The sequence below is a fragment of the Drosophila melanogaster genome, chromosome 3R, assembly GCF_000001215.4.
Source record: "Drosophila melanogaster chromosome 3R".
In the NCBI taxonomy this organism is placed as follows: domain Eukaryota; kingdom Metazoa; phylum Arthropoda; class Insecta; order Diptera; family Drosophilidae; genus Drosophila; species Drosophila melanogaster.
This window is the reverse complement of record NT_033777.3, coordinates 25,495,677-25,522,643: the sequence shown is the minus strand read 5'-3', so window position 1 is coordinate 25,522,643 and position 26,967 is coordinate 25,495,677. Positions and strand designations below refer to the sequence as shown.

The 26,967-nt window shown below is 38.7% G+C and overlaps 3 protein-coding genes and 4 long non-coding RNA genes across 12 annotated transcripts in view, besides 1 other annotated feature; 2 read left to right on the top strand and 5 right to left on the bottom strand.

Annotated features, from left to right (window-relative positions):
- The window catches only part of msi (musashi), a 92,306-nt gene extending 85,780 nt beyond the window's left edge, over positions 1-6,526 (bottom strand). For 4 of the 5 annotated variants that reach the window (NM_001276031.1, NM_001260374.2, NM_001276030.1 and 1 more), the window contains exons 1-2: positions 6,295-6,526; positions 2,915-3,383 (exon numbers count right to left, since the gene is read on the bottom strand). In NM_001276031.1, the coding sequence (NP_001262960.1) occupies positions 2,915-3,021 (107 nt within the window). In that variant the 5' untranslated portion in view covers positions 3,022-3,383; positions 6,295-6,526. Of the gene's footprint in view, positions 1-2,914; positions 3,384-4,171; positions 4,322-6,294 lie in introns of those variants that run through there. The other variant, NM_170229.3, reaches the window with a different exon arrangement.
- A 7,838-nt stretch (positions 6,527-14,364) lies between these two features.
- On the bottom strand, positions 14,365-16,369 carry CG5111 (uncharacterized protein). The gene has a single exon (NM_143145.1). It carries the CDS (start codon positions 16,278-16,280, stop codon positions 14,436-14,438), a length of 1,845 nt encoding a protein of 614 aa, NP_651402.1. The 5' UTR covers positions 16,281-16,369; the 3' UTR covers positions 14,365-14,435.
- A 343-nt stretch (positions 16,370-16,712) lies between these two features.
- Positions 16,713-17,453, bottom strand: CG5107 (uncharacterized protein). The gene is made up of 2 exons (NM_143144.4): positions 17,365-17,453; positions 16,713-17,304 (listed from the first exon to the last, which is right to left on the bottom strand). Exons 1-2 carry the CDS (start codon positions 17,425-17,427, stop codon positions 16,726-16,728), a joined length of 642 nt encoding a protein of 213 aa, NP_651401.1. The 5' UTR covers positions 17,428-17,453; the 3' UTR covers positions 16,713-16,725.
- A 712-nt stretch (positions 17,454-18,165) lies between these two features.
- lncRNA:CR45651 (long non-coding RNA:CR45651) lies at positions 18,166-19,266 on the bottom strand. The gene has a single exon (NR_125251.1). It is a non-coding gene; the product is annotated as a long non-coding RNA:CR45651 (long non-coding RNA).
- A 156-nt stretch (positions 19,267-19,422) lies between these two features.
- Positions 19,423-19,859, bottom strand: lncRNA:CR43457 (long non-coding RNA:CR43457). The gene is made up of 2 exons (NR_048483.1): positions 19,766-19,859; positions 19,423-19,681 (listed from the first exon to the last, which is right to left on the bottom strand). It is a non-coding gene; the product is annotated as a long non-coding RNA:CR43457 (long non-coding RNA).
- Positions 19,860-20,066: 207 nt separating this feature from the next.
- lncRNA:CR43456 (long non-coding RNA:CR43456) lies at positions 20,067-20,817 on the top strand. The gene is made up of 2 exons (NR_048482.1): positions 20,067-20,142; positions 20,212-20,817. It is a non-coding gene; the product is annotated as a long non-coding RNA:CR43456 (long non-coding RNA).
- A 5,348-nt stretch (positions 20,818-26,165) lies between these two features.
- lncRNA:CR44948 (long non-coding RNA:CR44948) lies at positions 26,166-26,566 on the top strand. Of its 2 annotated transcripts, none has more exons than NR_125249.1 (2): positions 26,166-26,368; positions 26,424-26,566. It is a non-coding gene; the product is annotated as a long non-coding RNA:CR44948 (long non-coding RNA). The 2 variants fall into 2 exon arrangements; NR_125250.1 differs by having other exon boundaries at positions 26,421-26,566.
- A 284-nt stretch (positions 26,567-26,850) lies between these two features.
- Positions 26,851-26,967: part of a mobile genetic element that runs on past the window's edge.

Below are 26,967 nucleotides of genomic sequence, written 5' to 3'. Positions count from 1 at the left end.
AAGAACAGCCGTTGTAGCTGTCAGTCAAAACGCCCCGGCGCAAATCTCTCGGCGAAGTCTTATGAATAATCACTCGGCGGCAGAGTAAAAACTTGGCAAAAGTGCGAGCGTACCAAATAAAACGAAACCAGTGAAGAAAAATGTATTTCAAATGCGCAAAACTAAAATAAATAAAAAAAAAAAGCCAAGCAAATATAAGACCATGAGGAAAATTGTCTTTCAGGCAACATCTTAATAATGCTGGGAAATCGAGGGAAGAAAGCGTAAAAGGGTTGTGGAGAGAGAAAGAGAGAGGGTCGGATAATACTACTCACATGTCTTCTGCCCCGAAAGATTGGCATTTTTAATTTCTAATTCATGTGGCATTTCATTTTTACACGACGGAAAAAAGTGTGGCATTAAATTGTGATACCTCATCAAGCTGGGCACTTAACTAATTCTATTGAGTAGGCACGAAGGTCACTTACCGACCACGTATGCCAGCTTACTTCGAGATAAAGATACAAATTACAAGGGGGATTTCGAGGGGTTTGCCTCGATTAATATGCAAGCAGTGCAGCGAATAAAATATATATAATTGCTGTCTGATTCTTATTTACCGGGCTGTCTGGTGCATAAAAAGCGAATGGAATGATCGACCTGGGTTTTGACTAATTACGGCGGAACTTGAGCGTGGATTAACTTCAATGTCAACTAGAAGTGACAGTGAGTTGCGAAATATTAAGTATACGTTAAATCAAAACCTTTATCCGTTTTTTCACTGAGCCCACTGTAAGACCCTTAGATGTCTATAATTCACAGCCATTTGCGTAGCAAACTGTGCGTAAAAAGCCGAAAATAATTAAGTTAACAATTTGGCTAATTACGCCTGCACTAAATGCAGTTAAAACAACGCACAATTAAGCCGCCAGAACGAGAAGACGAGAGCCAAGAATTTCAATTTCATTTTCAATGCCTCATATTACAGTGGGGCCCGAATACGAGGAAATCAATTTGCCTGCCCAGGCAAAATGTGCGGAGCATCTCGGGTTCTAGTTTTCCCGGGTACGCTGTCATTTGTTTTTCCTGTCAGTGTGTCAAATCGAAAATGTGGCGACGATGTCTGTTTATTTAGCACGTTCTTTGGCTTCTCGCATCTTCCCTCAGATTTCATCTGGTGCAAGTTCAGACAGCCAGCCAAGTTCTTCTTCTGTTTTTTTTTTGCTTGCCACATTTTTTTTTTTCAGTTTGGTACAAGTATTTATAAACGAAACTTGCCTTTCTTGTCATTTATTACTGTCACTTTAAATCCAATCAACGCTTTGTCTATGCTCTCTGACCATCGATGAACGATTTTCGCCGGCGTTTCTGTTTTTCTTTCGATTTTTGGCTCTAGTTTCCATTCTCTGTCAAGTGCCATGGGGATAATTTTAAATTTCATAATCTATTTTGGCATTGCTGGCGAATGAAAATAGGTACACAATTGTTCTTCCAAGCAATTCAATATTGAAAAGTATTGCATAAGCTACAATATCGAAAAAGTGTACCAGCAAAACACTTAAAGAATGCATGATTTTGCCATGTGAATCGGATAATATGAATAGTTTCCCCAAGCATGATTTTGCCATATGAATCGGATAATATGAATAGTTTCCCCAAGCAAAGGAAAAAAAATTGACACACGCCGAGCGAAATAATTATGAGATAATAAATAAAATGCTAATTGAAAAGCAAACACTGAGGAAGCGAAAATTAAAAACTTAAAATTCTTAATTGACTGGCGCCAGACGATCGTTTTTAATATCAAAAGTAAAGCAAGTTCCAATGACTTTGACGAACCTGAATGTCGGCTTTAATTTTTTGTGCCAGTAAAGTTCGCTTTTACCAGCAAGGCTCTTTTTAAAACCGTTTACTCTCATTTTTGTGCCACGAAATGGTTCATTAAAAACGTCACTTAGGGCCAAAGCAGGGCATTAATAAAAACGCCCAAGCCTACAATCATTTATTACCGGGCTCAGGAAAATTACGAAAAAAATACAAATTTACAAAACTTGACAGTGACTCATAATGGAAAAATATCGCGGACATTCTGGAGTGGAATGCAATTCATTAATTTTAATTTATTTGTGAAGGACTTGAAAGTAAGGACAATAAGTTCGCATAATGAGCATAGGCTTAATAACTGTAACTAAGCTATTTATAATTATTTTAGGTTATTTAAAACTGTTCTAAAATATTGACACTTTTTCTTGATTTGTTAACTGTAATAAGAAGCCCAGTACAGACCAAAATGAGCGATATTAACATTCCCAATATAAATATTTGCCTCAATCTCTTATAATAAATGAATGCAATTTACGGACAGCAACTTAGTGAAATTATAGGTTGGAAAATTTACCAGCGTTTCAAACGGAGGCTGAGTGCCTGATGAAAAATTTAAAAAGAAGCAAAGAGCAAAACAATTTTCATAAATATGCCACTGAGGCAAAAGTTGGGAAAAAACTGGGCGAAAAAAAATAACAGAGAGTAAAAACCTCAAAGCGCATTAACGCCTTTAATGGCCTTGAGACGCGCAGAGTTCTTACTTTTCAGCTACACGTAGAAAAAATCTTAGTAGATTGTATCGTTTTCTAGAAACTTTTAATCTTTCACAAAGGCAGAACCAAAAATACTGAAACAATTTAAGATATATATTAATCTACTTTTTCTTAAATAATCCTAAGGGCTTTATAAAGATAACTGTTTATATATCCGTATTGTTGCGCCTAAAAGTATGCAGCAAAGACTCGAAATGAAGCAAGCTGACTTTACGGACTCTGCATACATATAAGAATGTATACAACCAATTTCATCTAATCTCATATCAAAGATAAGTGACAATTAGTTTTCAGTGTAATATCTCAGGCTTTTCCGTCGTGGAAAGTGGAAAACTCACCTTAGATTTGGGACAGCCGCCGCTGCTGCCGCCGCCGCCTGCAGGGGCGGGGGCACGTTGTACGGAAAGGGCAACTTGGCCGCAACCGCCGGATTCTCGAACAGCATTCTCGCACTGTTTTGGGGGTGGTGCTGAGCCTGGTGGTGCTGAATCTGGAGGTGGGTGCTGCTGCCGCCGGGGGGGTTGATGGTGTTGTTGTTGGTGCTTATGTTGAGAGCGGAGTTTCCAAAGCAGTAAATTTTGCTGGTTTTTCGCTTATCCCAAAGACACACGCTGAGAAAATCACTTTAGGTCGCACCAAATACTTTGTTTTTCTTGAGATTTTTTTCTTTTTGCACTTTTCTGTTGACTTTTTGCAACTATTTTGTTAAATATTATGTATTTTATAACCGCACTGAATTATTTTTGTTTTTCTTAGGTAATACTCATTTTAATACCACCAATATTAGATGGCAAGGTTTCAGATTTTCTAGAAAAAAAATTAAGTATTATTAAACTATTGTTATAACATGTTTTATGGATTTTTTCTAAGAATGCATTATGTTATTTTATTAGTAAAAGTATATAGTCATGCAACTTTTTAATGTTTACATTAAATGTATTTGTCAATATTTGTGTTTTCATTGATATTTGTATCTGAAGCGCTTTTCCATTTCCCATAACATTGATTTGCATTATTGTTTATTAATTTTAACAATTTTTTTTGGCTTTCTGGGTTTTCTTTGGCATTTCTTTGTTTTGGCTTTACGCTTTTACTTTCGCTGTTTGGCATTCGCTTTTGCCTTTTGCTTCTCGCCTTTCAATGCTGAATTCTGAATTCTCTTTTGCCATTGCCGGCTTTTTCGACACATACACACACGCCACTGCACACACACACACACTAACACTCAAGAACTCACACACGTGCGTGCCGCTCTCAAAATGGTGATAAAATATTGTTGTTTTTGCCGTTGCGGTTTGATAATATTTCACACACGGCTTTTAATTAAAAACATTTGAGTCTTGGATCGCTTGCATAGTTTTTGTATAGTTCGCTGCCGGTTTTCGTATTAATTTTTCATAAATTTAATCGATTTGCTTGAACAAAAACACATGCACACGCATACAGAAACATAAATTCATGGCATAAAAACAAATTTCTGCGACGTCATTGAATTCGCCGCAAAAGAATATGCGAATATGTGAAAGAGAAATAAAAAACCAAAGAAGCGTCCCTCGACAAAAGAAACAAAAATGTCTTCGAGTTGAGTCACTTACACGCACACACACCAGTACGTTATACACACACTCACACACACTCGCTGGTGCAAATAAACGACGCGTGACGAAAATTACACGGGAAATATTCGCAAAAATCCACGAAATTCGACAATCCTTCCGCTTCGGGCAAGGAATTTTTTTTAACTAACGGTGAAGGAGCGGCTGCGAACTGTTTAAGGCGAGCTCAGCGAATTTCGCCGTGCTGCGCTGAAGCTCTGCCGCTCTCCCTCTCCGCTCGCTCTCCACGCTCTCTCTCTGGATTTTGGGACTCTCTCTGCAGGACGTGAATACTGAGCAGAAAAAGGAGCAACAAAAAAAGCTTGGATGCAACATGCGGCTGAGTCAGTTAATGACGTACCAACCTTTTTTTTTCTCCCCCCTTTTGTGTGTCTTTTATCGCGCCTCTACCGTCATCAAGCTGGTACTCCCCCCATAATCATTTCCGATATGCAGTTCCATGCAGTTTCCCCAGACAATAGGCCTACAATATAGCCATATAGTCGCATATAGCCAGCACACTGAGTCGCCGAACGAGCGTCTTTATAGCCCGCTTTGTTCTCCCCCCAATTTAAAGTGAGCTCTGGAATAGTGGAACACCCTCAACGATAACTCCATTATCTATCCTTCAAACATGGAAATGTTGAAGGTTTTTTAAGCAACTTTGCAGATTTTCATAAAATACGTATTCTTATAAACGTCGAAAAATATGATAAAAAAAAAACAATTAAGAGCTTACTTTGTAGCATGTATGCAACTAAATTCAGTATTTCCAAGTAATTGTTATTTATAGGCTCTAACTTACTGTCATTAAAGTGTAAAGAACAGAAACTATTTTATTTATATTTCGAAAAAAAAACCATGACTTATTTTTGAGCTGTCGTTTTAAACAATTTGCACTTTACTTTATTGGGAAAATCCTAAAATATATTTGTGGGTTACAAAATTGGAGCACTGACTGTACTTGACTTTCTGTGTTTATCTTATATTGTTTGCTCAGCTCGTATTTCTTTTAAAGCTCAGCTCGCAGCTGACGCATTTTGTTGATTTTGAATGCTTAAAACTGAGAAACAAAGAGTAATTGTTTAATTCAGTTGAAGGGAAGGATTGCCAGCTATTTCGCTTTGATTTATGTGAAATTTACAAATCAAATTTATTTCGGTTGGAAAGTGTTCAGTTATCGTATCTGTTGTTTAAGCTTAATTAATTTAATTGTCACATATTCCATGGGATTTTGAACTGTACACGGGCTTATGCGTGTTTATTTCTTTTAAATAACGACAATTTGTTAAATTGTAGTAAAATATTTCATTATCGTTAGTTCCCTAGAGCCATTTCTGATTTTCTTCAAATCTTAGGTCTCCTTTCAGTTCTTATCGTACACAACTCGTTGAGAAATACACAAAACTGAAACGCAAAATTGTTGTTGTTGATAAAACTGAGCTAGTCACCGACAACAACCACAGTAAACATTAACCACAGCTTGTAGTTTGATAATGGATTTTTCTGTTTTAAAAATTGATGGTTTTCTCCAGTGCACAAATGTTCACCAATCTCGAATCGAAATTTGATATAAATTTAATCCATTTGAATTGAATTTTGTATCAATTTATTAGTAAAGCACTTATTTAATTACACATGTTTTATTTAGTCAAATTACTGGGCTTTTTATCTCGAGCTGAGAGTTCATTGTTTTATATTATTTATACACACATATCTTGAACTCGTCTTTTGTATGGATTATCGGTCTCTTAGTCATAGCGAATTAAATTGCTTTATGTTTTGGCATTCATTAGTTAAACATATCATTAGTTAATAAACCATGAAAGTTGATTTTAGATTTAATGATAAATTTTGTTTATAATCTTAATAGCCATGAAATACATATTTTATTTAGCCGCTCAAGTCATTGATTTGAATAAAGCTTGATGGGTTGTGCATGCATGTGTAGAGAGATTTCGAATCGTATTTTTAATTAATTTGCATGCACTGGCATCCGTTTTATGGATGCGGTTTGTTCATTTAGCTTAACAATTTAACACGTAATTTAATTCAGTCATGCAACATGTCAGAAACAGATTTTCTTATTATTGTATTTTCTAGGGGCGACAAATAGGAATTACTTTAAATGCGCGGCAAACAAAATTCAAGCTTTGTTTGTTTGTTTATTTTCCATTAGCCCACTTCGGTTTCGATTTCGATTTTCGGCCCAGTCCAGAATCAAGTTAAGACCTGGCTTTATCTGCATGCACAAACGGAAATCAACGACAAAACGACGACGACACGATGAAAACGAATCCACGAATCGCTCCGCTTCGAATCAACTGGCTGTTGTAACGGTCGCAGGCAAACTGAGTCCGAAAGATACAGATACAAGTACAAGCGGCCCCCGCGGAAAAGTTCTCTCACCGCCTCTCGCTTTTTATACCTCTTCCTCTCTTTGTCGATCTATCTCTCTCGGTTGTTTGTCGTTTGCGGCAAGCATAATAAAATAAAACAAGTGGTCGAGTTTTCCAACTTGCAGATACCCGGTTTTTAGATACAATAAGTTTTAGATACACTAAGCTTAACTTCCCAATGATAAATATAATTTAAAAAATTACTTTAGGAATTTTATTTAAAAAATAGATATAATATAAAATATATTTTAAAATAATACTCTGCAAACGCAATATACTCTGGGAATTTCTGAAGTACAGGGTAATCCAAAAGGAGAGCGGAATCGTTCTCTCTCTTGCGATGCGATGGCAACAACCACCCACAACATAAGCGGTTCACTCGCCCCCACCACACCACCAGCGAAGGAACAAAAACAAGCAAACTCTCTCTCCCATAAACTGAGAGCGCGTTGTTGTTTGCGGCGAAGTCGCTCAAAAAACGCCATTTGGGGAGACAGCAACAACTTTTGGGACTCATACTGTTGTCCCGTTCGCACTCGAGCGCTCTCTAACTTCCGGTCCCGTATGCTGCGACGTAGTGTTGTTGCTGTGGCTTTTTCAGTGGGGAAATGAAAATGAGCATCATTTGGTATTTACTTGGTATTTTTCGGTACTTTAAAATTGTTGCTTAAGTGCAATAAAAAATTTAATTTAATTAATTTGAAGGAAATGCTTGTAATATTGTAATTTTTATTTAACACACACTTTATTATTATTTTACCTTTACCATTTTTATATGATTGTTAAACAACGACTTAATCCCAGTTTATAGCTTATTTTATAGCGTTTTTGTCGCCTGTTGCACCCACCGCAATTACCAAATGTCGGCACGCCCCCGCAAAATTCAAAATTTACACAAATTTTTTGCAAAATCGCAGACGGGCGCTCCCAAATCAGAAGAAAAAAATCTAAAACAATAATTTCAGCGGCTTATTAGACGGCCTAAAAACATCAAAGGCCTACCCATTCCTAAGCAAGATTTCATGAAATTTGCTCCTTTTTTTATTTTCTTTATAATTCACAACAAAACGCGCAACAAGCGCAACGAGTTTTCTGCAATCGAGCAGCTGACGGCGAAAAAGAGTTTTTTTCTGTAATATATTTTCCCTTATTTTGTTTGGTCCATTTTTTCATGTTGGTTCCTTTTTTGTCGGGACACAAGAAACTTGTTTGCAGAGCTTCGGGCGATAAAGAAGGAGAAATATATAACAATAGCAACAGCAACAACAGTGACTGAGGCAGACAGGTCAAAGGAGCAGTTTTTGCCCCTGCCACGCCTCCATTTCGTCTACATCTTAACCGCCCACCGCCTGCCACGCCCCCGCCGAAGCAGCAATAAATTCTGCCAGAAAGCGTCTTCGATTAGTTCGGAAATGGCGAGAGAAGTGACTGAAACGAATAAAAAGAAAATGTTCTTAGAAAAAGTCGTCATACGTCTTCTGGACTAAGAGATACCTCTTAATTCATTATAAAAGATTTTAGAATAAGTTATTGGAATTTAGAATTAAAAACAATTATACAACAATTATAACAACTGAAATATTTTAATACCATACATTTTAGATTATTGACAGTTACCACACTTTTTAATAGATGTAGATTGCCCAAAGACCCCAAGATCCATTCAGGAATACAGGACAACAGGACAAAATAAGCCATTGATCTATATCAATGGCAATATCTAGTCTGCAACTGATGTTCCCAGAGTTTATTACCGCTCAAAGGTAGAAATTTATAGCAAACTGCGCATTCAGCAAATTTGGGTCATAAAAGTAATTAGTGAAATCTGTTCCAGTACAGATTGGTATTTGTGGGTGGATTTTAATTACCGGCCAGAAGTTCATGAAAGTGCCAAGAAGTTTCCCACTACCCCGCCATTGGCTAATTGATTTAGCTTCCGTTTTATTGATCAGCAGAAAGGAGTGAAACCCTTGGCCGGCAGTAAAATCGAACACGTGGGGCCTTCTGGGGTTAAGGGGCAGAGGAGCAGGGTGTTAACCAGCAGCGGGCAACGTCGGTTATTGGCCTAATAATGAAACAGCCATAAAATTAAAAAGCGCTTTCAGAGATTTAGGGCTCAATAGAAGAAATATATGCAGCTTTTATGCAAGAATTATTAGTGAATATTAATGGGTATAAGTTTTTAGGCAATTAATTATTTTACAAATACCTATATACTCATGCCTTAGCCATTACAGTTACCTTTTTTAAATACTAGAATATTCCTTAATTTTATATAGTTATGAACACTTATGAACACTTCTTAAGTGCTTAGTCATACGAGGATGACAACAATTTCATTAATGCTTACGCTAGCAAATTTCAGTGAGGACCCATTCTTCCTCATTCCTCGCCGAGATTAATGTCCTCGGTGAGCCCTTAAGTCCGATTTGAGTCGTTAAAACTACTGCCAGATGAAAATTTTATGACTCTGCCATGGTCTTTGGTCCTATATGGTCCTTGGTGTCCTTGGTGTGCGTGGCATGGTCTTGTAGGTCGGCAAATCACAGTGCTGTTTATGCCCGTTGCTTGCGAATTGTGCACATAACAATTAGGCAGCTTAGGCTTCTCCTGCTTTTGCCATCGAGAAACTGAGAACCCGACTGTATGTATCCAATGCCATAAAAATATCAGGAACACATGTTGCCTGCCGCTGATTTTCTGCAGATTTAAGAGGGGGCAGTTGCTGCATGATATGGGGGCGGACGGCATTATACGGAGGGGCAGGCGAGATGCTGTCGTCTGCCAGGCATGCCACGTCTAGTTAATGAGCACGTTGCATCCGTGGGAAAGAGGCGTACATGCAGGATTTTTGGAAATGGGTTGTTCGTTAGATGATTTCAAAATCTTTCCGAAAATATCTCTATACAATCGGATTACATGTGGAATTTTTTCTCTCGAGAAATATTAGCCGCATCAGTAATTCAAAATTGTATACAACTTCGTGATCAAAAAGTATAAGGAAAGCATATACTTGATTTTATATTTCTTTGAATTCTTTCTAAATATATATATATTTTATATTAAATGTAGAGCACTTAAAATGCCTTTCAAACCGTTTTCCGCCTGAAATGTAGCAGTACAAAAGTATCTTTTTCCCAACAGCCCCAAAGTATGCAACTTTTTTCATTGTCCTTTTATTCCCTGTCTCTTTGAAATTCATTTGCCATATGGGGAAAAGCCATGAAAAAGGAAGAAGTGTGAAAGTAGTTGGGGAACTTTGGCAAAGTGTGGGTGTTGACCTTAACAAGCGTAATATCATCAATCAGTGCACAAATTTGCATTTCATTTTAGCCTATTTCTGGCGAACAAGGCTAACATACTTGCTGCCCCCCCCTTCGTAGCTATCTATATATATATCTGTATCTTGTCACCGATGTCCGCCTGGCGGTGACGCCGCATCAACGCGCTTCATCGGCCAGCGGACTGATATGTAAATCTCATAAATCATGCACACCTGTCGTCGATGGCAGCGACAGTTCAGCTCGGTTTTGCTCAGGTCACTCAGGACGACAAGGACATTGTCAGCAGACCAATGAAGGGTGGGCCAATTGTCCACCATGTCCAGTTTTTGCAGTGGTCAAGCCTTTTGATCGAGCAAATGCACCATCATTTGGGTAGTCTTTCTCGTAAAAATTTACTCTACAGACTGCGTATACAAGAATATATGTATAATTCTACCAGATACGGATTTTAAAATACTTTGTTATATTTAGAAAATATATTACTTTAACAAAAGTGCTGCCATAAGAGTTATGGAAATTTTAAATCGCAAAAAATAGCTACACAGTCCCTAAGCTTCCGTTCCCCAATCTTAAGTTGGCCATTGTAAAAGCGATTCTGGTCGGAACTTGCACTAATTGGTCGGCCACAACACCTGCTGCCGGCTATTTTTAAGGTGGCCTTTTTTAGCCCGGCTCTGAAGAGATGTTCAACTGGCAGTGGGTAAAAACCACAAATTTACATAAATATGCCACAAATCATAGAGCTGCGCCGTTACAGCAACTTGTGGTCCATGTGACAGTGTCTCTGGTTATTATGAATGCATAAAAAGCGCTCATAAGTTCATTTTTTTCAACTACACTTTCATTGCAATTAAAATACCGAAAATAAAAAGGGAACAGAGCTTAAAAAAATATTTGTATACCTAGGCCATAAAAAATACCAAGGAAAATTTATGTGCTGCACATGCCACGCCTGAAACTAAAGGGTTTTCCCTTAAATTTTGCATGATTTTTTTTTTCTTTTTGTATTTTGCGGATTTTTGCGGTGCGAAACGCACGTTGCATAATAATAAAAGTTGGAGTGGAGTGCAAGTTGGGGGTGTGGCACTTTGGGACCTCATGCCACCGCCATCGTGGCAAACTGCTGCAATTGTTTGTCATTAGCAAATGTTGCCTTTTCCGGGGACTTTACGAGCTCATTCCCACACCAAAAATATACTTGTAGGCCTTGTCCTACAGCAGACAAAATTTGTGACTGCGACAGTTTGTCCGGTTGCCCCATTGTCCTCCCACCACCCATTGGAATTTGATACTGCCCCGAAACGAAGGTCTCCTCTCATTTTTAACGCATCATTTAACCATTTTATGTAGGTGCAACATTGCAGCACAAAACACGCCAAAACATAACCTCAGGCTGTTGCCCGAATGAATGACTAAATGTGGGTGGATCCAAGTGAACATGACCGCAAAATATTCGCAAAACTACACGGAACAGTATAGTTCAGAAGCTCAGAAAAGCTGAAATTATGAATATTCATAATATTTGCAAATATATGAACTCTTAAAGAAAAATATTATTTTATTTCCACTATTTTCAATTTTCCATATGTTTGAAAAGGCAGTTTAATCAAAAAAAACCCTCTACTAATTTTGTTCACCTTTACTAATTTTCCATGGTCTCCGCTCGATGGAATTTCATTAAAAGTCCGTTTAACTTTTCACTTTAAACAATTTGTGAACAACACACATCAATTTGAGTGAACTCAAATCAGTTTGCCAAATAAAACCCCACCCCCAACACATCCATTTTCACACCACCTTGGCCCAACCCCTTTAACGCTACCAGTTTTTTATTTGACAAAATAACGAACTTTGTGAATGAGCGTATCCAACAGCTGTATATATATTTTTTAGTCCTTTGGCGTCAAATTAATTTTAGTCGTTGGCGGGATAAGTACTTATTGCACCAGAGGCGACAAAATAAAAGGTACATGGTATGCAATACATCCATCCATTCAACAGTGGTGTCTATAAAGTAAGGCTCGCTTTTAATTTGTGCATTTTTTACACTTACTAAACTGTTCACATAATGAAATGGTAAATTACGGAAAAGTTATGGACTCATTTTGGAGCTCCAATACGCGATGCGAATGGCGATGGAACTTGACTTTATGAGCACATAAAGTTCGCCTGTTGCCACATGAGACTTCGGTCTCATCTCATTAGGGAAACTTTTCCGAGGACCCAGTGAAACGTAAATAGATTTCAACTCAAATTGCATAGGCCCAAGTACAGCTGAGCATTATGGGATGGCATGGACTTTAATAAGAGAACAAAGGCAAAATGCCCTTGACTATCAAATACTCTTGGATTAGTGGGATAATACTCTATAGTCAAAAAAAAAAAAAATATAACAAATTTGGGAATTTTGGGAGATATATATTATGTTTTACAATTTATCCCACTATATAAATGGTAAAAATAGCGAAAAATGTGCGGCAAGTATTTTTGGCAGCGATTATTTGTCGTTTGCTTATCAACGCACTTCCGCATCATTAAATAATTTTATCATTTGCATTATTTTCACTTTCCTAAGCACAGCAGATAATGTTGGCCATAATGATGAAGCTGCTGGGTGGTAGAAGGTTACAAAGTTCACTGGGAAAGTTGTGAGTGGTGGTTGTTCCCAGGCTGAATTAACTAATTTGTAATTTATGCGACACTTCTTGCGGTTAAGTTGATGAGCCATCTTTTTTTAATTAACTCATGCAAAATGATAAAAAAAAAAATTTGGAGTTGGTCCAATTTGAAAACTTTTCGTTTTCGTTAGAAAAGAACTTGAGACATAACATTTAAATGCATGGCTTACATTTTAGTGCAGTTCTCAAGTCTTTTAAGATACAAATCGGAGGCATATATCTTCCACAAAAGGACAGCAACAGAGTTGAGTTCACTTCAGCTACATTACAAACCCATTAAAGTTGCCCAGGGAACACGAAAAAAGTTTCTTATTATTATGGAAATGCAAATGCCAAAAGACATGAGAAGAGCATGGGGTACAAACGATAATGAGGACAAACAGCAGTGGCAGCAACAACTGCCACTTGCAGCTACAATGATAATGTTGCTGGCTGTTGATGACAACAACATCTAGCAACGCCAACTACAACTGCCAGCAACAAACACCAAAGCAATTGCACTGAGAGAAAAGCATGCTAACGCTCTTGTCTTTCTTTGGCAGTGACAGTTCTGCTACTAAAATGTCCTTTAGGACATTAACATGAATTATAGTGATTTTTTTCTTAGTGTAGCTGCAACCTCTACTAACAAACAACGGAAATCAGCCAAAGAATGCGCGCCCCAGTGAAGCATTCCCCTGCTCCTCTTTTTTTTTTTTGTTTTTTCCCCAGCCCTTTGCACATTTTGAGTCCCTGGGAAAAAAGGAACAGCATCTAAACGGTGTCCTCCGTCTGCCAAACCCAGTTCTTTTTTTGCCAGCAAGGATATGCCTGCCGCTGCTCATTTTCGCTACTAAATAAGACAGGCGGCCGCGTCCTCGAACAATATTTTGACATTTCTTCCTCTGTGTCGCGTTTTTTTTTGCGCGATTTTTGCTTAACAATTTCTTTTGCATTTTCGTGCCACAACGCAAGGACTTATTGAAACAAGAAAGAGGGCGAACTCGTTAAAGAAACGTATTATTTTAAAGAGAGAGTCCACCCAAGTACTTGCCCTCCTACATAAATATCATTCTGTATTATTAAAAAAATTCATTACATAAATTAAATAAATAATATAAAAAGTTCGTTCGAAAGATTAATCCTTCCAGACAGCTGCTCACCTATAAAAGTAGAAAACAATCTGCAAAATGGCTTTTCGGTGTGGTTGTATTTTTTGTGAAATGCTCGATTTAGCCGTGAAGAAGCGAAGGAAATCGCAGTCAAGTGAAAATGTCAGCCACTCAAAATGTGTGCGCCATTTCGCATATATAATAAATCAACGTAAACCGAAAAAAAAAAAACACGAAATGAAGAAAGAAATGGAAGAGTGAAATAAGCTGAGCGGAGTTTATTTTAGGTTTAACGATTTGGAAATAACGCCACAAAACAGGACGACAAATTATTTGGCCATCATCTGCAGAACTTTCGCATGGCATTGGCAGATTGGCGAGAGGGTCTGAAAACTTATTAATTTTCACAAAGTCAGCCACACGCAAAGAGCACGCGCACACACACACATACACAAAATTGTGAAAAACTGTGACGTTATGCACATGAGTGAGCAAATAGCAGCAGCCACATCAGCAACCAAAATGCATAGCATACTTTGCTGGGCAATAAGTATTTGAGTTTTTGAAGGGACGCACTATAAGCTGGATTTTTTTTATTTTTTTTTTATTTAATTGACTAGCTGTTATGTTATTAATTTTGGCCACAAAAAGGTACCATTCAGACTATAGTGGAATGGCTGTGAAATGAAATGGTAACATGGTGAGAAAAGATGTTAAAAATATAACAAAGCAACAATAAATATTTGTACGTACTTATTTATTGCCTGTTTTTTGATTTACAAATATTTAAAAAAAATCTTATTTTTTTCTTATTAGCCCTCGAGCAAACGTTTATACTCGATCAGAATTTGCTCCTCCTGATCCAAGGGCAAGTTTAAGTAGTGGTTGTTGTTCTCGGCGAGGTTCTCGTTGAATCTCTTGAAGGCATTGTAAGACTCAATCTCCGACTTGGCCTCGCTAAGGACAGTCTGGAGCAAGTTCACCTTGCTGTTGGATAAGTTTACGAGTGGGGTGGTGCTATTTGCAGTCGCATTAGTTGAGCTCGTAGGTTCTTGAACCTCCAAAACTTTTGTCATGGTTTCAATAACATGAAGTAATTCCGATTCGTTGGGGAAACTTTTCAATAGAAATTTCAGAGATTTATGGAAACTGTTGCCCGTAGTTTCCAAAGCATCTCGAGCGGAAATCTCCGAAAATCCAAGGTGCTGTAGAGTAGTAAGTAACGATTCATCGACAGGAGGAATGGGCGGCAGATTGGCCCTAAGTTCATCTGAATGACGCTGCAGTAGATCCAAACTGCGATCGAGATTATTTTTGGTCCTCTTCAGAGCCTCCACAACCAAACGCCTTTCGTAGCCCATTTCCATGAGCCTAATAATGCTGCGTGGATTGACCCATTCTCCTCCTTGACCGGCGAAAATCATCTCTTGGTTGACTTGCCTCTCGGCAGCCGAGTTCTTTCGCTCCTCACTGATTCTCTCGCTGCGTTCCTGGATATATTGAATGGCCCTATCCACTTGGCCCGCACAGGATCTCAAGGCCAACCTGGCATCCGATTCCTCATAGCCCATTTCAACGAGAGTGCTTAGCTCAGTGTCATTCATCTTGACCTCATACAAGTCCTTTGTCGCCACCTCCAGTTTTTCGTAGGCCTCATCCCGGCGATTTTGGTGAAAGAGGAGCACACCTTGGAGCAGGTGCAGTCTCATGATCAAAGCTCTTTCCGGGCTACTTGGACCCTTAATCGAGAACAATCGAATGAACTGCTCGCCATAGCTCTTGACAAAGCCCCTCTCGCAAATATCCAAACGTCGCTGTGCATCTGGCAGTTGGGTGATGTTCTTCAGGCGCAGATAGCACCAAACAATATCTAGATTGATTAAGGCATAGTTATCCACTCCTTCCAGGAGCTTTGAGTCACATTGGGAGAAGAGTTCATCGGCCTCGAGTAGGATGAGTAGAGCCTCATCGAAGTTCTCCTTATGCATGGCAACTCTGGCCACTTCGTACATGCTCATGGCCATCAATAGGGATCGATTTTCCTCGCGTGGCAAGAAAATTGGACGTCCATCCTGATCCTCCATTTCCATAAAGCGATCTGCATCCGCAACTAACTCCAAGTCCGCACGAATCCTTTGGATACGTTCGTGCAACTCCTGACCTTCATTAGTTCCACCCACAACCACCATGAGGTGCTGATTGGTTTTGAGCCCCTGCGAGGCCAGTGTCTTCTGCCCATTGATGATGCGTCCTCCGGAGATGCATTTCACATGACTGGAATCAACGATATCCAACTTCTTGGCCACCTCAGCTTGCAGATCCGAGCCCAGTCCACCCAGCGAACACTTGATCTCCAGCATTTGCACGGTGCCACCCTTGCTGTCCACACACCGCACATTGAACGTGGCCAATCCGGTGTCATTGAACTCTCGGCGAGCCGCCAGCTTCCGCAAGGCACCATCTTGCAATTCGCCCAAGGCAATTCTGCAGTCCGACACACTGATGCCCAGTTCGCCACTGATGTCCCTGGCCAGGCGGTCCATCTCCGACTCGATGCTGCCCACCTCCTCGAAGTAGTACGGCTCCTCCCACAACTTGATATCACGCTCCCGCAGACGAGCTCGCAGCTTAATGAATATATTGTTTATCTGGGACATGTTTCGTGCTGTCGTGCCCGAATCGAACTAAATAATTTCTAAATTTATGACGAACATTTTCAACTCTGACAGTGCTCTTTCAGTGTTACCTTAACATCTGTTTTTGCTAAATGCTAAAAAATGCTAAATTATTATAAATTCAGAGACGTAAGTTAAATCCCTTTAATTGCAATTTATAATTAATTACAATTAATTTTCCATATCAGTATAAAGCTGTTCAAGAACCCTCTCTAGATACCGATTGTATTTATTAACGAATCTTAATCGAATCGCTTCAGTTCGGCTCATAGTTGGAAATTGAAGTTATCTTATCATAATGAAACAAAATTTATTTTCAATCAAATCACTATATTATTGTTCATAGGTTGTTGGGAACAAAGGCTCGAGAATTGAAATCTAATCTGCTGTAAGCTTAAGAGTTTTTTATTTTTTAATAATAATATATTTACATAGACTCGATGCAGACATCAATGTTGGGCAGAAAAGAGTTAAAGGACGCTGTAACTTTATTGGTGGCATTTACGAAGCAGGAACTGGTATCGGCTGGCAATTTGGCAATCAGTTTTAGGGTTTTATTGATCTTTCGGGTCAGCCTCATGGATGCCTTGAACAATTTCCAGAAGCATTTGGCCGAGTTTTTGATGGACGAGCCCACGGACTTATCCGTGGCACAAAGTTTCGAATGCAGATGCAAAATATCGTCGCAGATTTTGATAATCTCCTTAACGGAGTCCACAATCTTGGCCACATCCTTGGGAATGGCAGTGCCACAGGCATCAATAGCATCCACATAGCTGGTGCATGAACTAAGGATGTTTGTCACCTCCTTGATAATACAGTTGGTGCCTCGAACCGTTTTCAATGCCTTGCGAAGGATTTTAAGGCATGTTCTAATAAAGCCCTGTGCCTCCACATCCATGTAGTCAGTGTCATTGTCCAGTTCATCCAGCAACTGCTCCAATTCCGATTCAAAGTCGAAATCATAGTCGAAGTTCTCGTTCTCCAGCAATTCTATTGCATTGGCCTGAAACAAAGAAATATTTATTATATTTAAGTTAATTTTTTTTTAATTGGCAAATCTTACCCGCGTGGTCAGCAGACAGGTGGCCGAAACCAGAACCAAAAGGCAAACGGTGATGGCTTTCATTTTACTGTCCAATTAATAATATTTTCTCGGCCAGTAGTGAAGATCAGTTTATATACCCGCTGAAAACTACGTCTTATCAGAAATTAATCGAATTGCCCACTCCAACTATCTAATACCTTTTTTTTATACGGCTATCATCTAGAAATGTGTAATCAATCTACCTACCTCAAAAGTACTTATATGTATCTATCTATCAGCACTTATCAGCCACTTAAGATACTTAAAATATACATTTTCGATCGGTTAATTTTCATATTGCTCAATTGAAGTGTTTTAAATGAATACAAATCTGAAATGATTAATTAATTTTCCCATTTAAATGCAAACGAAATGTACGCTCTAAAAATGTCGAATATTTTTCTTGTGGCAATTATCACACAATATCCGTTGATGTCAGTGCGAAATTCACTTGGGCACCCTTAAGAATCGAGGCTCAGAACGAATTAAAAGCCATAAACCGCAGACAAAGAGGAAAAGAACCACAATTGAATGGTGGCTGCCACCAGATTTTCCGGGCACAATAGACGGCAAAAGGAAAAAAATTTGTTGCCATTGTCAGCTTAACGCGCTCGGTTCACTTTGTTCGGGTTATAAATGGTAACGTGTGGTTAAGGGTTAATAACTCCCACTAGGGGTGTGTGGAAAATAAGACACTGCCACCAGGTCCAAGACATTTCCAACATACAAAAGAAAGTTTCCGGCTACCCGCGACAACAGCAAGTGTGGCTGCTAATGAAAAGTGTCGTAAAAGTCTGTAGTAATATCGTTTGTAAGGGTGTTCGGGTGGTCTGTCATTAGGTTAGCTGGGGTCTTTCCAATTTTCCCGGGATGGGATGGCAATATCTCTCCGGGTAATAAAGTAGCTGACTGAGTTCTTTAGGGTCTTTATTTCGTGTCGATTGCGCATCCTTAATTTGTTTTTCCGGAATGGCTTATTTGCTCGGAAAATGCGTTTGTTGAAGTAAGCATCTTAAATCCGCAGATGATTCATTTGGAAAATGGTTGCTGATTTAATAAATATAGTAAATAGAAAAGTAAGCTCTACCTTCTTGAAAGTAGAAGAATAACTAGTTTGTCGTAAATTATTATTCCGAGAAGCTCAGCCTTTCTTTTATACAATTAGAACCGCCCGCCCGGAACTTCACATCCTTCCTTTCCGTTTTCCTGTTCGTAGCCGTCGTCTCCATCGCATCTGCACTTGGCATAAGTTAAATGTCGAGTAAATGTGGCTGACAACCATGATGATGCATCGTAGCCTGCATGCGGCACTTTTTAAGATCCTTGTCCTGTCCTTTTTGTGTCCTGTGTCCTGAGTCCTGAGTCCTGCGTCCTGGGCATGCAGCGTGTATGAAATCAATGACATGTTGTCGGCAAACTTTTCTCGGCACTAAGTGAGTTTTATCCCCCCCTCGGGGCATTAGACTAATATGAACTGATTTACCATCCCCGGCCAAGTTTCGACCAAAAAGTTGACAAGTGACAAGTCACATTGTTGTACATTAAATTAATGAAATCATTCCGCAAGTTTTACAGGTCATGGCCGTGCTCATTGCTCTTCATCTTCGATTACGGGAAACTTGAAGTGTCTGTCCGGATCTGCGGCTCATAAATATTGAGCACATTATGTCAGGAGCAGACAAAAAAAAAAAACAAAGAGAAAAGCAACCGGGGGGCGGAAGGATGCGGGCCTGCAGTCAATTGTTGGTCATCAATCTTTTAAACAAATGCGGTTCAATGGCAGTGACAGCAGCCAAGAGGGTTGAAATGTAATGAAGAAAAGGGAGCGAAATACCGGTGCTGAAAAGCTGACAAAAGGCCAGCAGCCAGATAAAGATGAGTGGTAAAAATCGAGTGGAGCTCAACTGAAACATACCCAATTTGTAAAAAAAAAGTAAATAAAAAAAAAATTGTTTTAAAGCGTTAAATAAAATTCTCCATGGTTCAGCTGGCGGATAACTGAATGAGGTCTCTAGAATTAAGTGAGGCAAACATATTGTTCTTAAAATGTAATCTTTATGAAATTTTGTTATATATATTAAAAGTTATAAAATGATACTTCTGAAGTCTCAGTGGCACTTTACCATTACTTCGGTACTTCTCCTTTGGTTGACACTCGACATGGGAAATGCCGAGCATGTTGCAATTATTGGACATTGGAGAAAATCGGATATCCTTCTGCTCAATAAAAACATATTCGTCCCAGGCAGAAGAAGAGCCAAAGTCTCGCACAAGTTTCATTATACACAAGAGGTGACTATTAGTAATTTGAGAATTTAATTTTTAATTAGTATGTTATTCCTCAGAGCGATCCGAAAGTTATTAGTGCTATTGTACTAACAAACTATGATAAGTCCACGTTTGGAGCCGAGGGAAGTCTGCTCGAAGGTGGCCCAAATAATATCTACTGCTCCATTCGATTGTCGGCAAGAAATAACCATAATATAAACTTTAATCTCAAAATTTATAGTAATAACAACATTTTAGAGTAAACACAAAAGTCTCTTTCTTTACTACTAAGCAAAAATTGTTGTTAACTTTAAAAGCATGCCCAAAAGTGTTAAACTGCTGCTAACTTGATTATTGTTTGTAAGTAAGCGTTACTTTAGACTTTACACATTTTTCGATCGGCTTTAGAATAACCATGTTGCACATCATTTTATTGTGGCACTTGCAGTTTAATAAAAATTTATATAATTAATATTTACATACTGTAAAGTAAGTGATTTTAAAAATATCTGCATATATATTTCTTACTGTGTACTTATACCAAGCAAATTCCTGCAGCAGGACGAGTTCAATGAAGGACAAACCCTCGTCTGGATTTGATGGCCATGGCGGCGACATATTACTTCCTTATTTGTGGGCCGTGCCGCCCGGCGACCTTTCACCTTTCTCCGTCACGCTTCGAAAAAGTGAAACATTAGGCCCAGGAATCGCATTGTGTGTGTGTGGCATAAGTGTGTGTGCGTGTGTTTCGCATTAAAACAATGACGAGGCGAAAACATTTTTAGCGCTGACAGCGAGCCAAACATCCGCCAGATAAAAATGCCCGCGAACAAGCACACAAATTTGATTGAATCAACGGTGGCGCATCGTCCTGTCCTGTCCTGTCCCGTCTATATCCCTCGTCCTGGCCATTGTTTCCCCCCACCACACTACTGATGCAGTGAGTCCTGGCCGCTAGCTAGTCGTTCTGGGATGATAATGATAAGCGCATAAAACCATTAAGTGATTCCACTTAAATGAGCACGTTAGGAGGACTGCGAAGCTTGTTTGGACCGAATTATTCGCTTACTGGCTGATCTACCCTCGCGTACACTTGGCAAAAATTATTTTAGAATATTCTAATTAATATTTTAAATGTGTTTTATAAAAACGGACAATAGTACTAAGCTTGTAGTTAAGGAATATTTTATTTATATCACTTAAAGGTATTCACTTAATTTCATATGATAGATATGGGTTCACTGCAGTCGCATCCACTAATTGAATAGCTCACAAAGGCAAAATCCTCGCTCTGAACCCACGGAAAGTGAATCTATCGAAAAAAGAAACAGGACAATCGAGTTTTTTTTTTCTCTTCCAGCCCGAACAACACGACATGGGAGGTCGGGAAAATGGGGGGAGTGGTCGTAACAGTAACGATGACAGCGATGTCCTTAAACCGCCGGTAAAGCGGAATACGGCTGGTGCAGAGGGTGGCCCAGGTGGGTGGACACAGAGGCAGGGAGCCAGGACTCGGAATTGGAAAGCACAGGACGCCCCGTTCATGTTAAATGGCCAACAAGGTGACAATGCAGATATAATGCTCATAAGCAGCAGGCATAAAGCGACAAACGTGATGCCCACCAACGACCATTATGCTGATGATTTCGCAGGACATTTCGCGATTGATAATGCTCACTTACTGGTGAAAAAAAAAAAACAACAATACTTCGCTTATCGGTTGACTTTACGCACAATATAACAGACAGATGTCAGTGGATGTGCTGAATGATGTCGCGTAATGCGATTAAATGACAAATGAAGGACTTCGATGAAGTGCTACTAAATTACCGAATAACGTTATCAAAAATGTGACCTTCGTTGAGTATATTTCAATTGTTTGATACATTTTATAAGTTAAAAACTCCAATATTATTGATTATATTTCTGATTTTATTTTATTTTTTTCTAATTTCCTAATGAAGTAAAATAAGTCCAAAGGCCACCAACATCTACAAACTGAACTTTGTGCGGCTGACATTAGTTAATTGTCAGCCGCTTCAGTTTGCAAACATGCATTTGGCCAAAAGCCAACAGGGCCAACAAAAAAAGGAGCACAGTGTGGAAAATGCTGTGACAACGATAGTCGACTATCAGCTACTCATTACTCATCATCTCAACTCATTTTTCTTACCTAGCGAACCAGATATATCTGTAGTGAATATGATCTTAAACGCATCCAACTACCGGGTAATTACTTTCCAGCGAATCGAGTATACCCTTTTAATCAGCGAGTAGTGGGTGTAAAAATAGGGAAATGGTAACAATTTAATTAAGTTCTTGGAAGGCAATTTGCGCCAACACTTAAAGTTGTTCCCTCGACTTGTTTTCGTAGTAGCTGCGTTGACTTTTTATGGGTCTATATGCTGTTGCACCTTCGGGTTGCAAGCAACTAACCAGCCAACGGGAAAGTCGGCTGCTAATTACGCAAATGTTTCAACTTTAAAACGGCGATGCCATTTCACGCGCCCTGCGTGTGAAATTTATAAATGTCAACTGCAGGAGCCACCCGCCATCACTTTGCACTTTGTTTTGTCTGTTTAACTTTTGTTCATAGCTGGCTGACTTTTGCTGATTGTGCGACTGGTTGCAAACTGGTGGTAAAATCCACTCGAACCTCCATCTCTGTCCATTTTTTTTCTTTTTCCACCGCACTTGCAATTTGTTATATTTGCTAGTTTTAGAAATTAAAAAAAAATCTCCTTATCCGGAAAAAAGCAAGTGAGTAGGGACTGAAGACATTATGCTCCATGCAAGTGCAACAGTGCGTATGCGTGATGCCATGGCATTTGCAAGGAAATTACATTTATATGCATGAAATTTAAATTGCTGGTGTGCAGACATTTTTTTTTTTTTAATTTTTTTTAGTTTTTTTTTCAGCTAACCAACATTTTCACTATGTTTTTTCCAATTGCATTAAAGAGGTAAAAAATTGAAGTCGACTCAAGATCTGGCCAAAGTTTCCCAATTCAATTGGAAATGTCAGACATCTCAACACACGGCTTTTCCAAGCAGTTATTTCCAAAGGAAGAACACAACAGACTTAGATTTGCAAAAGAGTAAAGCCCACACACACACACACACACACACACTGGCCAATATATAATACACGAGCACACATAAAATTGCATTACAAACACAAATACGGGTAGTGCGCGTACAAAGCTCCGGAACACATTTGGCAGTTACTGTCAGTCAATCTCCATTAAGTCCAACCCCAACACCTTATTGAATTTTATTGTAAATTGGAAAGAAAAAAAATTGCAGCGACTGCAAAAGGCCAAATGGGAGCTGGGAAAAATGGAAAGAACGTGGAGCAAAGATTTGAGGAAAAAAATAGAAAAAAAAAGAAAATTGAAAAGAAAAATAAATGGCTGAAGTTCGAAAGCGTTTGCAGTGGGTAAGAAGTTTTCAATTAATTTGCATAAACGGCCAAACGATTATGTAATTTGTATGCGCCACATAAATTATCACGCAATGCAAATAGTTCTCAAATATGCAACCTCCACACACACACAGAAAGGACTCAAATGAGTTGGAGGTCCTGCGAGAAGGGTTCGGCTTATTAGAAGCGAATGAAATGGCCAACTATCAATAAATTACCAACTGGGGCGTGGTAACTCCAGTGTCCCAAAACCACAAAAGGCGCTCACATTAGAGTTGCAACTCAACTGACTCATATGAACGAGAGAAATAATAAAACTAGCAAAATTAATAATTTAATAATTTAAGTATTTATACTGCCTTTTAGCATGTAAAATGGCATGCTCTTTATGCTCCATTGAAAATTACATATTGGCTTTGTTTGTTATCTTAGCTCAGAGTAATGGATTATTAATAAATATATTTAAATATTAATATTTTTTTTCAATAAAAATTTAAATCACTTAAAACACATTCAACCGGTTGCAAGTAAGATCTCGAGTATGAATCCAACTAGCCTTAAATGACTCAAATAAATGAGTATTTTATATCCAATCTCGTTTGATTTATCAACCACGAACGGAACTAGATCCTTTGGGCGCCTCAGCTCCATTCGTGATGATGCCTTTGACAAATTTTTGGGGCTCTGGCATTTTGGTTGGATAGGTGCTTTGCCAGGGACCGCAAAATTTTATGCACGTTATAAATCACGGCCAAACAACGACGACGACTGCAAAACTGTTCACATTAATTGTTGCAACGTCATTTTCGGGCCTATTGTATTTTGGCCAGCACCACGCCCATCGCCGCCATCCAAATACCCAGCTCCACCTCACATTCGGTGGAACAGGCCAATAAAAGGCGCATTCTCTATGTGCTCCAGACGCCTTTGTGTCACGTGGCAATTTTCGCAAAAAGGAATTCCAACAATGCAGACGTTTTCCCTACAGCAAATAATCACGGGGAAGAAAAAAAAACAGAAAGTCCAACTACATTATACTTTTTTATTTTTTTTTTTGTTATTGTGTTCGGCATAGGCAAATGTTACTTGCTGGGGACCATAAAAAACTGCTGTTTAGTAGCTGGATTTGTGGATTTGTCAAAGGATCGGCGACGAAGCGCGGATACTGAAAATCTGCCACGATTTTTTCTGCCCATATTCGTAATTTCACATTTGCGTCACAAAAGGCCAACGGATATAACTACCGACGGCAAAGGAATGTCGGGATTTTTCCTCCAGCAATATAAAAAAAACACAGCATATTTAAAACGTAAATATAAAACGAAGTACATAGACTTAAACAGCATTATATACTTAACTAAGAAAATCATAGATACTTCTATAAGCTAAACATATGTTTTTTATATAATTATTGCTGCGAGGTAAAAGTAATAGCAGCACATGTGCATATTTACATACCAACTTGCGTATCTTACGGATGCGTATCCATTGTTGGAAGATAATCCCGGCAAATACATAAAATGCAGGCACAAACACTCGAAAGCAAAGTTATGAACTGAGCCGCTGGGGGGCCAGCAGAGCTCCAAAAAACAGCAAAAGGGCGTCGTTAATATTTCAAAAACAGAAACACAACCGAAACGAAACGAAACGAGAACACGACAAACAAATAGCAGCAGGAAATGGAAGATATAGTCTCGAAATACTTGGACAATTGCACGACGAGCCCACACTTGAGTTTTACGGGTCCATTCGGAATAGTAAGGCATATTTGCCGCTTGGTCAGCGATTCCGGACGGAATGGTAAATGGTTAAGTGAGACAAAGCCAACCAGACGAGACGGGGTGAAAGGTCACCTTCGTGTGGCACTGAATTTATGGCCAGCAAGGACACCTTTGGATAATCAGGCTAAGGATACCCTCGAGGACTTCTAAGTTGCGGTCCAACCAGGTGTGCGGTTAGGTTTCGGTTAATCAAGGATTTAGAAGCTTCTGATCGAAATGAAAATACCGTGTGGCAAGTAAAATAGGAATGGGTGTTCAAGATTGGGGGTTGGATGCACATGTTCCTTTCTTGCATCCCAGAGAAATTGATGCCCCAGTGTGAGTTGCGTGTGTGGGCAAATTAATTGTTGACAGCGCGACATCTTCGAAGCCCCCAAACCGAACTCCCTACAGGAAGTTTCGGGTTAAGTGTTTCCTGACACCGAATCCATTTATCACCGCCCGACGACAAGCTAAGTTCAAAGGTTCCACCAGAGCAACGAGGGGTTGACCATGAGGGTTCGAATTTGTCAAGGTTAAAGTTGCTATTCTTATGTTCAAAAATCTATTTCAAGTTCGCACTCACAATAAAAATACAGAAAATACGTTCATTGCAATTGAATTTCTTAATTGCTTCAAAGCAATTAGTTGGGGAAAATGATTCAGGGATCTAATCATTTTTAAAACAGGAAACGCTCCTATTCGTTGAATATATTTCATTTATTTACAGATATTTATATATTTCACAAATCTCTTTGCCAGAGAATTCATTTAAGGTCCATTAAGTTTCTCTCATTGGCACAGATAAGCTGCAAAAATAAATTTCGCTCAGAATCATTTGGTTTTTCGCCCAGAATGCACGTGTTGACTGCCGCTACCATCGGGATCATTATCCTGTTGCTCCTTGGACATATTTCGGAACAAGCTACCGTACCCCCATCGGTATTCGACCCTAAAACACTAAGCAGTATCAAAGAAAATGGGATACCGCACGGTTTACACAACAATCCATTTGAACAGAACGCTGATTGGAGAAAATAGAGGTAAAGTATCTGTGCTGTTTATAGGTGGTAAGGTAACCGATCGAAGTTATTGAAATTCGGATTTGTCTTCTTTTATGTACAAAAATCTCTTTTTCAAGTTTCCATTCAAAACATATAATACAATCATCGCAATTGAATTTTTTAATTGCTTCAAAACAATGAGTTGGGGAAGATGATTCAGGGATCTAATCAAAAACTATTCGTTGAATATATTTATATTAAATTTATATATTTCACAAATCTGTTTGCCAGTTTCTCTCATTATTAAAGATAAGCTGCAAAAATAAATTTCGCTCAGAATCATTTGGTTTTTCGCCCAGAATGAACGTATTGACTGCCGCTACCATCGGGATCATTATCCTGTTGCTCCTTGGAAATATTTCGGGACGATTCGACGCAGGAGAACTAAACGCCAAAAAAGAAAATGGCACCGATCAGGCTTTTGGCAGCAATCCATTTGATGGTAACATAGGTTGAAGGAAATAGAGGTAAAGTATCTGTGCTGTAACCGATCGAAGATATTGAAATCAAAATCGTTAGCAGGTTCGAGTTAGTGGAGGAGTACTGGCATTAAACAGGAAGATAGCATCCGGCGCAATTACTAGAACTCGTCAATTGTAAATGTCTGTTGAAATATATATTAAACATCGTTTGTACTGTGCTCAAAAAAATATTTAATATTTATTATGTTACTTTTATCGTAAAATATAATGCAATTAAATAAATTTTGGTATTAAAAGTAATAATAATATCGAATGTGTTTTTATCTCTTTTCAATATATATCGATATTTTTCCGGGAAGTTCATTAAGCTTGATGGGATTTATGTCATCAACTTCCAGGAAAAATATCGATGTTTTGATATATTATCACCCCATTATTATGTCTAAAAAAAAAGTAGTAAATATGCTCAAATTTCATCACTTAAACAGCGATAAGAAATACATTTTGTCAAGAAAGTGTTTACACATAACATTATAGACGGGATACAGAAAACATTTCTACTAATTCTGAAATAGATTTTCCCAACTGGTGGTTATAGCTTATTAATTGAGTAACTTCAAAAGTTAATCTCTTTCCAGGCATTT